Raw genomic sequence first — 17,232 nt, 5'->3', positions numbered from 1 at the left:
TTTCTTTCTTTCTTTCTTTCTTTCTTTCTTTCTTTCTTTCTTTCTTTCTTTCTTTCTTTCTTTCTTTCTTTCTTTCTTTCTTTCTTTCTGTCGTTCGTTCATTCCCACAGGTTCATACTTACTCCTTTCAAGCCAATAACTCTTCCTGGGAGCCCAGGACGGCCAGGTGGACCAGGTGCTCCCTAGAGAGAGATAGAGAGAGAGAGAGAGAGAGAGAGAGAGAGAGAGAGAGAGAGAGAGAGAGAGAGAGAGAGAGAGAGAGAGAGAGAGAGAGAGAGAGAGAGAGAGAGAGAGCGAGAGAGAGAGAGCGAGAGAGAGAGAGAGAGACAGAGAGAGAGAGAGAGAGAGAGAGACAGAGAGACAGAAAGTGTGAGAGAGTTAATTTATCACTTATCAGTTCATCAGTTCATTTACCTGACCATTGTTTGGTATGCTCTTTACCTTATAGAGATGTTCCGTAGCCATTTTGTGTTGATTTTAAATGCTGAAGTAATGACATAGGACCTGCATATCAACAAGGATGCACAGTGTCATACTGTAGTCGTGAGCCATCAGGGCAAAATCTCTGAACAGTCAGAGTGCCATGCACGTGAGCCACCACTAGGGGCAGAGTGGCCAACCATGAGTTAGTGACGTCACTGGTCTATGAGATGCTTCACAGCTAAAGAGTTATCCTTTAATATCTATATGATGATACAGATTCATACCGGTTGTCCAACAGAATCTGCCTTGTCTCCCTTCTTCCCTGCCACTCCAGGCCGACCCTGCAGTGAAGAGAGAAACCATCATGTTAGTACGAGTTGTTTTCATTCCATGCCGACTGCAATTCACTTCACGTCTTTTGTCTTTTTATCATTTGCTCCCATCCCTCAATTTAGTCATTATGCCAATTATGCTGCCCTACTGTCTGTCTGGGGAGGGTATAGACTACCATATGCTGCCCTACTGTCAGTCTGGAGAGGGTATAGACTACCATATGCTGCCCTACTGTCAGTCTGGAGAGGGTATAGACTACCATATGCTGCCCTACTGTCAGTCTGGAGAGGGTGTAAACTACCACATGCTGCCCTACTGTCGGTCTGGGGGGGGGGTGTAGACTACCACATGCTGCCCTACTGTCAGTCTGGGGAGGGTGTAGACTACCACATGCTGTCCTACTGTTGGTCTGGGGAGGGTATAGACTACCATATGCTGCCCTACTGTCAGTCTGGGGAGGGTGTAGACTACCACATGCTGTCCTACTGTCGGTCTGGGGAGGGTATAGACTACCATATGCTGCCCTACTGTCAGTCTGGGGAGGGTGTAAACTACCACATGCTGCCCTACTGTCGGTCTGGGGAGGGTGTAAACTACCACATGCTGCCCTACTGTCGGTCTGGGGAGGGTGTAGACTACCATATGCTGCCCTACTGTCAGTCTGGGGAGGGTGTAGACTACCACATGCTGCCCTACTGTTGGTCTGGGGAGGGTATATACTACCACATGCTGCCCTACTGTCAGTCTGGGGAGGGTGTAGACTACCACATGCTGCCCTACTGTCGGTCTGGGGAGGGTGTAAACTACCACATGCTGCCCTACTGTCAGTCTGGGGAGGGTGTAGACTACCACATGCTGCCCTACTGTCGGTCTGGGGAGGGTGTAGACTACCACATGCTGCCCTACTGTCGGTCTGGGGAGGGTGTAGACTACCACATGCTGCCCTACTGTCGGTCTGGGGAGGGTGTAGACTACCACATGCTGCCCTACTGTGGGTCTGGGGAGGGTATAGACTACCACATGCTTCCTCCAATAGATGTGGAGACGCCAGTCGCCTCCTTTTCACCTGAAAAGCAAGGAGTTCCACTGAAGGTTTGCAGAGGTTCATGCTATCTCCCCTAGATCCCCTCCCTGACCGACCAGTATAAGTCGCTATTGCAACGACCAGGACTCATACCCCACCGGCTTCCCACCCACGAACACTGCTAATTGTGTTCGTAGGTATGACTGACCAAGCCGGCGGTACCGCTGAATTAAACCCGGGTCTCTGCGGTGGTAGGCGAGTACTTAAGACCTCTACACTACCCAGATGCCTCCTAACATTCAAACATTTAAGATGTATAGTTACCTACCACGGGGGATACATATAACAATTTGTGCTAACAAGGGGGCGTTGTCCCCATTGATCCCCCACCCCCCATTTGTACTTCTGGCCCACTGAAGACAGACGTCTCCATCTGGCTCATACTTAGTATTCTCAGGGTATTCTCAGGGCATTTCCTGGCCAAAATCACATCAGCATGGAGGAATGGACTAGAAACACTCACCGGCCGTCCAGGAAAACCATACTCTCCTTTAGGCCCCGTTGGTCCTATTGGACCCTTGAATAGACAAACAAACAAACACACACACACAATTATTTCAGGATTCATCATGGTTTTTTTTTTTGATACACTTTTTCTCCCATTTTCTATATTTTTCTCCCATCCCAATTTCGTATCATCCAATTCAACCCTCCCCTGTCACGAACGCTGTTTCTTGCCTCCCACAAGCCGGCTGCAATGTGGACTAAGTCATACATAGCACAAGTCCCCTCCGGTACTTGAGGTAACAGCAGTCGCATCTTTTCACCTGCGCAGCTCGATCTCTCAGCGGCGAGGAGTAACGCGTGGGAGGCTCACGCTGCCCCCGACACTTCCGGATTCTACTGCGCAGGCGCACCAACCGACCTGTAGGAGTCGCTGTCCACAACGCCCGATCCCCACCCATCAGTTTCCCTCCCCCTAATACGGCCAATGTGTATTAGTATGAACGACCAGCTAAACTGAAAGCAAATGTGGAGCGCTGGGCTCGAACAAGCGAGCCCAGCGTCTCCGCATTCGTGGCGAGCGCCTTGCCCACTACGCCACGTAGCCGCCCTGGATTCATCATGGTTTTATTAGTACTACTCATCAAGATCATGGAGGAATGGGTTTCCATCAACTCACCATGGGTCCAATTGCTCCTGGAAAGCCGCGGTCACCCTGTGAAACCACACAGCGACAGAGTGAGATGTGAAACAAGTGACAAATATGATTGGATCAAGAAAAGAGGGCATGGTTTGAGATAGGTAAATTCATGAAGATTACAAACCTCTGCATTGCTTACCTTTCGAGATATTTATTTCACATTTCAAAGTGGTGAAATGGTACATAATATGTAATGGTTGTGGGGTTGGAGGTAAAGAGATAAAGTGGGAGCTAAGTAGTTCTGAACCTGAGCTACAGGGTGGATATGGATATGGAAGACCAATGGAGACTTATAGGGTTAAGACCTATTTTAGTGAGTTTATTAAGAGTTTCATTGTTTATTAAGAAAATAGTTCTTTTAATAGGGTAAGACAACAAATACATCTGACTTTGTTCTGTACCATGTTTCCTCTTGGCCCCTGGGGGCCCCTCAGCCCTGTTATCAGAGATCCGTCAGCAGCAATGGTCACTCCAGGCTCTCCCTTCTCACCCTGAAAACAGATGAAACAGCATTTTCATCAATTCAACACTAATGTCGATCCACTAATGGAAACTTCTGCTGGTTCCTTCCAACAAAGAACTTTAAAGCTGCCATAAGTAATATTTTCTGTTATTTGGAATGAGACCTGTGTGGACTCAACCACTAAACGATGTGCTTATGTGACGTAATTGTACATGGTTGAGCGCAAACAATCAGGAACATTTTTTACTTATGGCAGCTTTAAAAGAACACGCCAACATTTTGGGAAATTAGCTTATGTGTTATTTGTGCAACTAATTGTGCTAATTCATTCATTGTGCTAAGCTAACATGCAGCCACATAGTGTTCTACTGAACTGGTATCTATCTTCTTGTCTCTCTCTGGAGAAGACGGTAAACAAATTTCTGTTGGCGTGTTCCTTTAACAACTGCTGAAAAGATCAATTCCACCTCTCATTAACATCACATGGCTGGTAGAGTCATTTCACCTTGAGTCCAGCGGGCCCCTGGATTCCAGTGAAGCCAAGTTCTCCCTTTGGGCCTCTGGGACCCTGAGGAAACAGCATAATGATGGTCAGGAAGAAACAAAAGAGGAGAAACCGACCTAACTGTAGGCTACACCGACCATCTACCAAGAGCTCCAGAACGTAGACAGTGTAGACTGAGTCGTACAGTATTTTACTTTTCTTTTATTTAAATAACTGTATTACATTCAAAGTTGAAGTTATTTTCAGAGGATAAAACATACCCTTTCCCTCCTCATGACAGCAAAGACAAAATGAAAACCATATTTTTCGTTACAAGAGGGGAGAAAATTCAAAAGCTGCAGTGTAACATGAGATATCAACAATATACAGTCCTGTACAAATGAAGAGTAGTTCTATTTCTGCTGGTAAAAAAAAAACGAATGGTATAATTTCACATGATTATAACCAGTTGCACTTTGGAAATATAATGCAATTAACATCAGAAACGGATGAAAAGCCGGTTGGAATGAAACTATTGAAACGCGGCAGTATAAATAAACACCACAAATACAAAGCATAGCAAAATATTCTTACAGGAAATCCAGCTCTGCCAGGCAAGCCTTCAGGGCCCTGCAACATGCAACACACAACACACACACACGTTTACACGCGCAAGCAGCAAGGGTGGTATAAAACTGCCATATTTTAAGCCATATAAAACCAAAACATGCTCTTACACTCTTTACTGTCACAATGCTATAGCCGTAGGTTCATAGCCACAATACAACATGCATGGAGAGAGGAAACCAGATGCAGGAAAGCTTTTTAAACGGTGCATCCTTATCCTAGACTTGCCTTCGGTTCTATTACCGACATGTCCAAACCAGAATTGAAACCTGGATGTAAGAGCTCACACAAACATTTTATAAGCTCCCTACGTTAGTGTCCATGCAGCAGCCCCCCCCCCCCCCCCCCCCGGGGTTTTACATCCAGGTTACATACAAAATTCATGGGTTCTCTCTCCAATTTATAGCCTTGACTGAATATTGAGAGAACTGTCCTGGGAGACAGTATAACATATTTATTCTTAAAATGGGTGGCATTCCCTTTTAAGTGTTATACTGCACTGAACGAGTTTGAGTTGTAGATGGAAATGTATATTTCTCAACCATAAGTAAAAAAAAATATATACATTTTTGTTTTACTCCAGTGTTTACAAACATTACCAATGTAAACAGTGTGAGAAAACAAATGTTTAGCTGTTGTCTAATGTCATATCATAGGATTGGGAGACCGATCAATCAATGTGGTAATGATAAACATTTCTCCAATCCTATGTTTTGAACTATCCTCTTGTTTATATTTATATTTAGATGACAGCTTTTGCCTTTAACACTGGGGACTCTGACTCACCATGGGTCCTGGTGGTCCTCTGATCTCAGTGATGTTAAAGATACCTTCAGTATCATTCAGGAGGAGCTGAGGACAAACACATGACGATACACTCCTTACTCTCTACAATCACTTTTATAATAATAATAATAATACATTTATTTTGTATAGCGCTTTTCAATGACCCAAAGTCGCTGACGATAGGCAAAAAAACAAAGAAACATAGAACCACAGGGAAACAGGGAACAATATGAATACACAAGAACATAAAACCACGAGTAACAGACAGTCAGGAAGTAAGTAAGGGAAACCGAGGGGGGGGGGGGCAGGAGAGGAGAGAACATAGGGCAGGGAAAAGGAGGGTGGTTATGATTTTGATCATGATTTTTATGAGGTTGAATGCTAGGGAGAACAGGTAGGTTTTGAGTCAGGATTTGAAGGTGCAGAGTGAGGGACAGTCTCTGATGGTCTGAGGGAGGGTGTTCCAGAATCGGGGTGCATCACGTGAGAAAGCCCGATTACCAAAACCTTTAAATTTTGATGACGGTGAGGGAAGCGGTGGAAGAGGACCGGAGAGATCGGGTGGGGCGGTAAGGATGAAGGAGGTCAGTCAGGTAAACAATTATTTGGACCATCTTGAATATACAGTATGTCTTTGCAAACTATGTGTATATAATAATGTTACATCAGTATGTACATAATTGTTGCTATAACCCTGTACAGGGAACTCACCAACATTATGGGAAATGTGCCAATACCAATTTTCTTTCTACTGTGCGTTCAGTAGAAAGCTATCTGGCTGCAAGCTAGCCTAGCATAGCATACATTAATGGAAACAGATAAGAACCACTAGCCTAGCTTAAAACTCCAGGGAGAGGTGTTTTTGGTCATGTTTGGGCTGAGCCCAAACATTCTAACCTTCGGACCTTCGTTCGTTATGTTGGCATTAGAATTCTAAATCAACATTCGAATCTTTAATAATTTTATTTTTTTTGTCTATTCATTCCGTTTAAACCAATGGGGTTTTTCTTCACAGTTGCAGATAAAGATTAGGCTACACTAATATTATAGTATTAAAACTGATGAGTTATATTCATTAAAGAAAGTTGATTTAAAGGGGAACTATCTTATAAATGGCCTTTTCCAGTGTTTAGCATTGTTTTCTAGCAATGGGGGGTTGTATCAATGGGGTCTATGTCTCTAATTCTAATTTTGGCGCATTCTTCCAATTCACATGTCACAAGATTCTCCCTCACTGAACTGAGTCATTCGAAAATTACGCGTACCTCTGACGTCCAAGAATTCTCATCTGCATAATAACGCCTGCCCCCTCTATGTTTGTTGCCACCAGGCGCACACACTCAACCATTATTTATTGCAGTACGCAAGCAAATGCGTGGAATTGAAGTTTAACAGTGAGTTAGCATTGGGTTAGCATTTAAAAACGTTATGAGCAAAACGGGCAAGATATGTTGTGCTGTTCCTGACTGCCAAGCAGCGAATATGTCCTTGTATTAATTTCCTGATCATGTCGTGATCTGTCATCAATGGGCCAAGTTTGTGATCTATGGCAATCGCGACTTGTGTAGACTATTAGAAGAGGACAAAACAATCACACTTATGGATGATAACGTGCATTTTCACCAGACTACATTGGACTTCTGGTAAATCATAAAAATACTATAGTCAAACCGGCCGAGGAGGTAACATTATTTGTCGCCGAGTTGAGAGCTCCCCAGACTACAGCTGGGCGATCGCCCTACAATGGCGAACTATTGGATATTATTATGAAGAGGAATGCTGCCGTGATTTCCTGGCTGTTGCTAAAGAAGAAGGGAGCTAGCCTGTACCAAGTCTTCGGGACCGAAAGAAAGCATCGAATCAGTAAGTACATACAGTACGTCGTAATTTGTTAATTAGCAGTAGGAGCTCGTTCATTCATCCGTTTGTGTATTACGGTACTCTTCCGTGTGTGTGTGCGTGCATTTTCGAAAACGTATGCTTGAGCCATATTTGTTTGTGTATTAGGTTCACTTTGACGTTAGTAGAGTAGTATGGGCGGAGCTACAGGTTGGGGTATGTCACTCAAATCGCATTCCGAGTATGGGCGGAGCCCAGCCACAAACAGCTTGAAATCTTGAAGTGGAAAAATGCTTTAGAGTACTTGATTAGAAATACAAAACAATGAATTTTTTGATGAAAAAAAATTACAGATGTGTTCCATACTCACAGGAATTGTGTAAAATTGCCCAAATAGTGAAAGAAACAGTAAGATAGTTCCCCTTTAATAAAAAGGATTTAGTTTGAGGATATTTAAAAAATAATATATATATATTTTTTATTTCTTTTTAATTATTATTAAAAACGAAGGTTCGAACGTCCGTTCGAAAAACCCTGACGAAGTTCGAAGCCCAAAAACAGGCTTCGGGGACAGCCGTAGTGTGTGTGTGTGTGTGTGTGTGTGTGTGTGTGTGTGTGTGTGTGTGTGTGTGTGTGTGTGTGTGTGTGTGTGTGTGTATGTGTCGTACATCCTGGAAGTTGATGGAGGGTCCTGGAAGTCCGGGAGGTCCAGGTGGTCCTGGAATACTGAGTCCATCAGGACCACATTCACCCTGAGGAAGACAGATACACAAATCATATACACACATTAACAAACACACAGTACATGTACACCCAGTAAGACAGTACACACACACACACACACACACACACACACACACACACACACACACACACACACACACACACACACACACACACACACACACACACACACACACACACACACACACACACACACACACACACACACACACACACACACACACACACACACACACTTGAAACTTGTAGATCCATCTGATGGATGAATATAATCTAGTGTTAAACATTAATATCCTATATCATTTTTGACCGGGAACACCTTGTTACAAAGTTGCCTAAACTACTCAGAATTCAATGAAAGTGGTGATCAGCAATTTGATATATTCAAATTCTAAATGCCCAGTGTGGAGGATATCACAAGGCCTTGAGGCGATTAAATGTAAAACACAATATGTATGATTGATATTGTTGTAAATCAAATGTAAAGTAAAACACAATATGTATGATTGATGTTGTAAATCAAATGTAAAACACAATATGTATGATTGATGTTGTAATTAAAATGTAAAACACAATATGTATGATTGATGTTGTTGTAAATCAAATGTAAAACACAATATGTATGATTGATGTTGTAAATCAAATGTAAAACACAATATGTATGATTGTTGTTGTTGCTGTTGTTGTTGTTGTTGTTGTTGTTGTTGTTGTTGTTGTTGTTGTTGTTGTTGTTGTAAATCAAATGTAAAACACAATATGTATGATTGATGTTGGTAAATACACATTTATTCTACCATAGAAACACACTGTTTACTCTGCAGTGAACCTACCTTAGGTCCTAAACCACCCATTTCCCCTTTGACTCCCTGTAGTAAGAAACAAAGAGAGAGAGAGAGAGAGAGAGAGAGAGAGAGAGAGAGAGAGAGAGAGAGAGAGAGAGAAAGAGAGAGAGAGAGAGAGAGAGAGAGAGAGAGAGAGATGATAACAACAGAAGAAAATCAATCAATCACTCATTTGATGATTGATCAAGCAATCAACAGTTATGTATCACCTACATAATCTAATGTTTGTGGTGGATGTGTTACTAACCCTGACCCCTGGGAGCCCAGCCAACCCCTGCAGTCCCTCAGATCCGGGGTCCCCTGGTTCACCCTGGAGACAAACAGCAGAGACAGATGAAGATGACAACATAGGAACTATGGCTGCCATTAGATACATATTGTCTCTACAAAAAAAGTTAACTTTGGAGGAATTAAGAAAAATTGGCTTATTTAAAAATGTATGTCAATTAATCTCTCAACCTATAAAATGGATTTTAAATGTAAAAATAATTCTTATTTTTGATACTGTGTCACAGGTTCCATTACCCTGTAGTCCAACATTGTCAACATCAATAGAAAAGTGTGAAAAGTGAGTTAATATGCAACAAAGGTTGAGAGAGATAGCTTCACTTTTCAAGTGTAACATTTCAATGGATTTGAACCTGCAGCATTGCAAAGTCAACCTACCTTGACAGACAGCCCTGGAGTACTTGGAGTGCCATCTTCACCCTGCAAGAGACATGACAGATAGCCACTTCAACCCATCAGCAACCATCAAATAAAAACAACAATTAGCTAGTTTAATTGCTTGAGGGCATGTTTTGTAAACCGCATTCACATATTGTAAAACTGAGAGAACAGATCCCACACACTTTAAGACTTTCATTAGATAGATGTTTCCTCAACTCTTTTTGGGATTGAAATGTTGCAAGTTTAAAGGGGAATATCACCCAAATTAAGTGTGTATTATTCCCATGTTATTTCCATGGCCTAAGACAGTTCAATCAATGTTTCAAAAAATTTGCTACTCTCTCTAGAAAAAGTACGAATCAAAACTTGTGATGTCATCAGATATAAAGTCTGATTTTGTGGACCCACAGAATCTTTGTTTGAGTTTGTATACTCAAATTAACTTTATTCTATGGTCGTTTTTTCACTTCTGAAAAACATCCCCCTGGGTGCTCAGTGTTACCTTTACCATCTTACAAAATGCATCGTCGATGGAGCAACTACAGTCTATAGACTTGATGACATCACAAGTTTGTTTTCACTAATATTTCTGCACTGTCTTTCTTAGACCATAGGAATAACGTGAATTATTAAATTGGGTGTAGTTCCCCTTTAAGACAGCGTAGACCTTCTCTTTGTCTCACGTGTGGCGGGGTGGGGTGGGGTGGGGGTGGGGTAACTGTACATTGGATTATCGACTAAACCTTACTTGGTCCCAAGAAGAGGGTCTCGTGTATTATTTGGTTTAATAGGACATTTATTGTACATTGGAGGGGGTTGCGTTAGGACATTTACAGGGGCCAGTTTCAAATTGCAGTCTCTCGTAGGTGCTCTTTGAGAGTGGTTTTGAAAGTGGGTAGTGATTCACATTCCTTTACAGCTGTGGGTAGGGCGTTCCACATTAATGTGGCATAATTGCGAAACGTGTTTAGTCCCTTGTTTGAGCCGAATCTGGGTTTAACATGATTTGTGGAGCTCCCTCTGGTGTTGTGATCGTGGTATTCACTGACCTTTGGGAAGTAATTTGACATGTACATTGGTACCTTAGTCGTGTAGTGTATCTTGTAGACCAGGCCCATTGCAAGTTGTTGTACTCTGTCGTCTACTCTAAGCCATCCTAGGTTGTCAAAGTGGGCAGGGGTGAGGTGGGTTCTAGGAGTAAGGTCAAGCAGTAGTCTGACCAGTTTGTTTTGAGATGTTTGTAATTTAGTTTTTAGCGCCTTTGAGGTGCTTTGGTACCATGAGGTGCAAGCATAGTCCTAGTACCCTTGAATGAGTGCTCCTGCCAGAGTCTTCAGGGTATTCTTGTTTACCAGAGAGGAGATCCGGTACAAGAATCTAGTTTGTTGGTTGACTTTTTTTATTACATTGGATGCCATTTTGTCACAGGAAAGATTAGCCTCTAGGATGGAACCTAGGTATGTAATTTCATCTTTCCTTGTGACAATATTGTCACCCACTGTAACTGAGAAGCCGTCGGTCTTGCTGAGTTTGTTATTTGAACCGAAGATAATGGACTCTGTTTTACCCAGGTATAATGATAGTTTGTTATCAGCGAGCCAGATGCAGATTTTGCCTAGTTCCGAGCTGAGGGTTTTTTCAACCTGTAACTTGTTCTTGTCAGAGACCAGCAGGGCTGAGTCGTCCGCGAACAGGAACAAGTTGCAACAGTAGAGGTCCTAGTATGCTTCCTTGTGGAACACCACAGCTCACTGGGAGGGGGGGGGGGATAGGGTACCGTTTACCTCCAACATCTGTTCTCTCCAATATTCCAATGTACAGTTTTGCTTGTACAGTTGTACAGTGTCCCCCACCCACCCCTCCTACCCAACCTCCCCCCCCCACCCACCCAACCACCTCCAATGTACAGTACCCCCCCCCCCCCCCCCACCTACCCAACCTCCTCCAATGTACAGTTTCTACGTCAAATGTATATACTTTTTCTCTGGACTCTTTTCGTATCACAAACAGTACTGTATTTGCAAATCTGGTATGTCATAAATGTATAGATGTAGCAGTACTGTCTATCTGTATGTAATATATGTCATATTATGTTACGATGAATTGAAAATGGGGGACCCTGATGTAAACAAGACGAAAGTCTTTCTCTGGTCTGCATCCCCTTAACAATTGTATGTATTGAGCTGTACTGTACTGTACCCATTCTGCAATCTGTTAAGAAAGTTTTCAATCAATCAATCAACTCCCCTCCAGGTAGGATTGCATCCAGCTCACTGATAGACTATCAAAACCAATTGCTTTTAGCTTGTCAATCAGAATGGAGTGATTGACAGTGTCGAAGGCCTCTTGTAGGTCCAGCATGACCATGCCGCAGTATTTGCCTGTGTCCACCTCTTGTTTGATGTGGTCGTTTAAATAGGCATGTGTCAGTGGAGTGGGATGTTCTGAAGCCAGATTGGAATTCGTAGATTAGATTTTTCCCGCGAGGTACTTTTCGACCTGTTCGTATAAAACATTTTCCATGACTTTCGAGATGGAGGTAAGGATAGAAACAGGGCGGTAGTTGCCTGGGTCTAATTTGCTGCCCTTTTTGTGCAGGGGTGTTACTCTCGCAATTTTGAAGTCTTTGGGTACGTTTCAGAAGATCTGAAACTCTTCCTATGCATACATGTGGTAAGTATGAATAGGTAACATTAAGCTATTCTACCTTAGATCCTGGAGTGCCGGGCAGACCAGGGGGACCCTGGAAAAACAACAACAACAACAACAACAACATGAGTTAGTAAACAGGAAGTTTAACAGGAAGTACAGATATTAGGTTGTTATAATAGGTTGGTACTCAGAGTATACTCACACATATAGAGAGAATTTTGGGCATATGTAAAATGTGCATGACAAATAAAGATATTATATTCTATATAAGAATATGGTTTATTTTTTATTTTAAGTAGAACATATAATGCCACACACACACACACACACACACACACACACACACACACACACACACACACACACACACACACACACACACACACACACACACACACACACACACACACACACACACACACACACACACACACACACACACACGTAAACACAAGCTCACGTCTACAGACCTGGACTCCTCTGATTCCAGTAGTTAACAGCATGTCACTCGCCCCAGAGCCTTCCAAGTCCTGGAAACAACCAAACACACTTTGAAAACTTGTCTATATCCATACCTTCATCTTTATCTACCCTGAATCTGTATCTGTATGTATCCATATATGCTATGAGAACCCATATATATCTGTATCCATACACACACTGTGAAATCATATCACATATAATATTACCCATGTTGTGTAGGAACCACATATCTCCAAAAAGCAGCTTTTAAAGGAACATGCCAACAATATGGGAAATGTGCTTACCGTCTTCTCCAGAGACAGACAAGAAGATACCAATTTCCTCTCTGTGCTTTCAGCAGAATCTATCTGGCTGAAAGCTAGCCTAGCTTAGCACAAATGAATGGAAGCAGATATGGACCTGCTAACTTAGCTGTTGGCTAAAACCACCTCTCCCAGAGTTTTAAGTTAAGCTAGTGGTCCATATCCGCTTCTATTAATTTGTGCTAAACTAGGCTAGCTTGCAGCCCGCATAGTTTTCTACTGAACGCACAGATAGGAAATTGGTATCTATCTTCTTGTCTGACTCTGGAGAAGACGATAAGCACATTTCCTATAATGTGGGTGTGATGTTTAAGGAATAGAGTAAATTATGTGGCACTCTAGTACTCTAGAGAGAGCACCATTCTAAGGAACCTGTCCAAAACATTTCCAGTTTCCAATTAATTCCAAACAATACACCTTGTCGTTACTTTACCATTGGGTAAATGGCACACACTCATTGAAACCAACATTGGCATTGGCATTGAAATGACCAATGTAAATTGTCAAATTCACACACTTGCTTCATTTCAAAAGTTGTATCTATACTGTAAGCCTTATCTAACTTTATGAAGGTTTTAATCTGACGGTAGTGATATGTTTATGTCTGTAGTATATGTCACCTCTAAAAATAGTTTTCCTCCTGGAGGTCCGGGTGGTCCCGGTCGTCCCTGTGGCCCAGATGCCCCTGTCTTCCCTTGGACCCCGCCGCTCCCCGGGACCCCTGCCACGCCTTCATGTCCACACTCACCCTGGAGGAAACGGATCAGGAGAGTGTCACCCTACTGTAGTTCATCTCTATGGAACTACTTAGTCATTTCATTACCATACAGTACATGTATTTTCTTTTGAATATGCCATATACATTATATATACTCAAATATGGAATATACATACAGTATATTGAATATTCAGGAACAAAATTGAATGGGTTTCTGAGATTGCTTATTGACTTACTACTAAAGTAACACATTTACTCTGGCTGTTTGGTCATGGAGGGAAAGGGACGGTTGTGGACACAGTTTTTCAAATCACCTGATGTATTGATAATCACCTGATGTATTGATAATCACCTGATGTATTGATAATTAGCTGATGTATTGATAATCACCTGATGTATTGATAATTAGCTGATGTATTTATAATCACCTGATGTATGATAATCACCTGATGTATTGATGAATTAGTTAGCAGTCTATTATTAGACTGCTTTCACAGTTGAGTTTGTGAGACTAATCATGTTCAGCATGTGCAGGAAAAACCAAGAAGCCTAAAGGGTGTATTAAGAAACCTAAAGAATATATTAACACATTGAGTGCCACGCCCCTTCCGGGAAGTGACCTGGGCCCTCATTTATCAAGTTTTCTTAGAAAATGTTCTATTTCCACACGTAAGCCCAGAATTTAGAATGTGTGCACGCACAAAAAAAACTGGATTTATCACACGTGCGTACACAGGTCCTACGCACACCTGTCATGATAAATATCACCTTGCTCCTACGCTGAGGCTCGTGCACACTTTCACGTATTTGCATACCAAAACCGCCCCGATTAACCATATACGGTAATGGAACACCCCCATGAAATGTGGAAAAATGGACTAAGCCAAGGGAAGCGTGTTATGGAGAAATATGTGACAGGCTGACAGACGTGTACACGTATGGTGATGTCGGATATGATATCTATTAACCATTGCTGCCTGGGCAGCGCAAACACTAATAAAGACCGTGCTGGAATAGTGCGGCTACGTGGCGTAGTGGGCAAGGCGCTCGCCACGAATGACGGAGACGCTGGGCTTGCCTGTACGAGCCCAGCGCTCCACATTGCTTTCAGTTTAGCTGGTCGTTCATACTAATACACATTGGCCGTACTAGGGGTGGGAAACTGATGGGTGGGGATCGGGCGTTGTGGACAGCGACTCCTACAGGTCGGTTGGTGCGCCTGCGCAGTAGAATCAGGAAGTGTCGGGGGCAGCGTGAGCCTCCCACGCGTTACTCCTCGCCACTGAGAGATCGAACCTGAGACAGTTAAGGAAGTTCAGAGTATCGGGGAAGATACTCCAGTCCTTCTACTCAGGAGCTGTAGAGAGCATCTTGACCGGAAACATCACTGCCTGGTATGGAAACAGCACGGCACAGGACAAGAAGGCCCTACAGAGAGTGGTGCGCTCAGCCGAGCGTACCACGGGTATTGCGCTACCTCCCCTGCAGGTTCTATACAACAAGAGGTGCAAATCCAGAGCCTGCAGAATAATGAAAGACCCCCACCACCCCAATAACAGCCTGTTCCAGCTGCTGAGGTCAGGCAGACGCCTGCGAACCCCAGCTACTAGGACAGAGAGGCTTAGGCTCAGCTTCTTCCCCCAGGCCATCAGAGCCTTGAACAATGAACATTGAGTGCCACAGAACACTGAACTATCCACACACAAGCACACACGAGCACACACACGACACGCACGCTGTGCACGCTCACACACTAGCAGCCACTTTAACACGAGCGGGCACACACTCACGCCGCACACACGCACACTTATGGCCAAGAGGAAAGGCCACTTTAAATTAGTATAACAACAGGAACAGTGTATTGCACTACTAAAGCTACCTAGCATGTCCTATATGCTCTGTAAATACTATGTACAGATACCGAGATGTCACACCATGTTACCTGTTACCTGTTTATTGCACAATGTTGTTTTTTTATTGGATTCTATTATATGTTGTACCACTGTTTTTTTATTGGATTCTATTATATGTTGTACCACTGTATTGCACATCGTCGCGGGCAAGACCACCCGCATTTCATTGTATACTTGTATGCCGTGACAATTAAAACTCTTGACTTGACTTGACTTGAGCTGCGCAGGTGAAAAGATGCGACTGCTGTTACCTCAAGTACCGGAGGGGACTTGTGCTATGTATGACTTAGTCCACATTGCAGCCGGCTTGTGGGAGGCAAGAAACAGCGTTCGTGACAGGGGAGGGTTGAATTGGATGATACGAAATTGGCTGGGAGAAAAATATAGAAAATGGGAGAAAAAGTGGATAAAAAAAAAAAAAGACCGTGCTGGAATATGACTGCCTTTTTCCGTTTTGTTCGATTAATACCCAGGGATTAAAGTTCTCCTCAATTTTATTCCAAATCACGACGGATTTTCCGTCAATTTTCTACCTGCTGCATATGATTTCTAGAGGCATACAATCTATTTTGATGTCAGTATTGGGTAGCCTATATAAACAATAATACGAGAGCATATACAAGAACAATGAATCTCACTGCCATTTTTGATGTAGCCTATACGCCATGTGTAGCCTGCCTATGTGATCAATACAAACATGAACTTGAATTCCATCATGTTTGTGTGCGGGAGCTCACAAGGCTGTTGTCACAATGGGTGGTACAGTAATAACAGTCTACAATATCACGATGGACCATGCCATGTAGCCTATGTTCTATTATAACATGATCTGTGACGACAAATGTTCTAGAATGTTTGATTATGACATCATACTCTGACAGCATGCCTATGTGATCAATAAAAACGCTAACTTGAATCCCATCATCATATTTACATAGTCTGTCCACTATGTTTATTACTTTGTTATTCCCCCCCCCCCCCCCATCTATGTAAAGCGACCTTGCATGGGTCTCTTGAAAGACGCTATATGAAATGAAGCTAGTATTATTATTGTTGTTGTTATTATTATTATCATGTCTGTGTGCGGAGCTCAGTGAAGTTTCAACGGAGCGAAGTAATCTATTCTAACCAACAAATTGAAGTAGAAAGCATTCCGTTGTGGCCAATCTTATTTGGAAACATGACACAAAATAATAGTATGTCGCTTTTTATTTGAAACAATATTTAATGGCGTTTGGAGGTGGGTGTTCTGCGTCTGCCCCCCGTGCCAAACAAGCAAGCCAACCTCTTGTTCCCGCATGAGCCCGTTATAATTACACTACTCTGCCCTGTCAAGGCTAACCGCAGTAACTCGAAAAAAGTTTAAATTTAGTTATGGGTGAAATTGAACTTGTCAATAAATGTTTTATCTTGTGACCAAGTTTCAGATGTTAATGTCGCTCAGTTTTGGAGATATGGGGTTTTAAAAACTGCAGTAACTACAAAATCATCACTCAAAACCCAGGCAGACCGCAGTAACTTACAAACAGTGAAACTGAGAAAAATGGCTTTAAAGTGTTTTGACTTGCCATCCAAAATGTGTTATAGGTAGATAGATGATAGTACCCAGATTTAACATGTATTAATGAAGTAATCTTTAGGCATACAGAAATATGACGTAATTATTTTAATTAACCAAAAAAAAGCAGATACTGCACTCTGCTGCACGCTTTCCTTAAATAATTAT

General features: G+C 42.6%; 1 protein-coding gene across 4 annotated transcripts in view; it reads right to left on the bottom strand.

Moving 5' to 3' along the window:
* col15a1b (collagen, type XV, alpha 1b) overlaps positions 1–17,232 on the bottom strand; it is a 164,319-nt gene that overhangs the window by 20,656 nt on the left and 126,431 nt on the right. For 3 of the 4 annotated variants that reach the window (XM_084327947.1, XM_084327949.1, XM_084327950.1), the window contains 15 exons: positions 13,496–13,624; positions 12,561–12,620; positions 12,146–12,181; positions 9,436–9,477; positions 9,017–9,079; positions 8,758–8,793; positions 7,852–7,935; positions 5,345–5,410; positions 4,526–4,561; positions 3,953–4,015; positions 3,386–3,475; positions 2,964–2,999; positions 2,304–2,357; positions 708–764; positions 123–182 (listed from right to left, as the gene is read on the bottom strand). In XM_084327947.1, coding sequence (XP_084184073.1) covers positions 123–182; positions 708–764; positions 2,304–2,357; positions 2,964–2,999; positions 3,386–3,475; positions 3,953–4,015; positions 4,526–4,561; positions 5,345–5,410; positions 7,852–7,935; positions 8,758–8,793; positions 9,017–9,079; positions 9,436–9,477; positions 12,146–12,181; positions 12,561–12,620; positions 13,496–13,624 — 912 coding nt within the window. The remainder of the gene's footprint in view (positions 1–122; positions 183–707; positions 765–2,303; positions 2,358–2,963; positions 3,000–3,385; positions 3,476–3,952; positions 4,016–4,525; positions 4,562–5,344; positions 5,411–7,851; positions 7,936–8,757; positions 8,794–9,016; positions 9,080–9,435; positions 9,478–12,145; positions 12,182–12,560; positions 12,621–13,495; positions 13,625–17,232) is intronic. The other variant, XM_084327948.1, reaches the window with a different exon arrangement.

This window comes from Notolepis coatsorum (genome assembly GCF_963971535.1).
Source record: "Notolepis coatsorum genome assembly, chromosome: 13".
NCBI lineage: Eukaryota > Metazoa > Chordata > Actinopteri > Aulopiformes > Paralepididae > Notolepis > Notolepis coatsorum.
The sequence above is the reverse complement of the archived record's forward strand: the minus strand, read 5'-3'. Positions and strand labels throughout refer to the sequence as shown.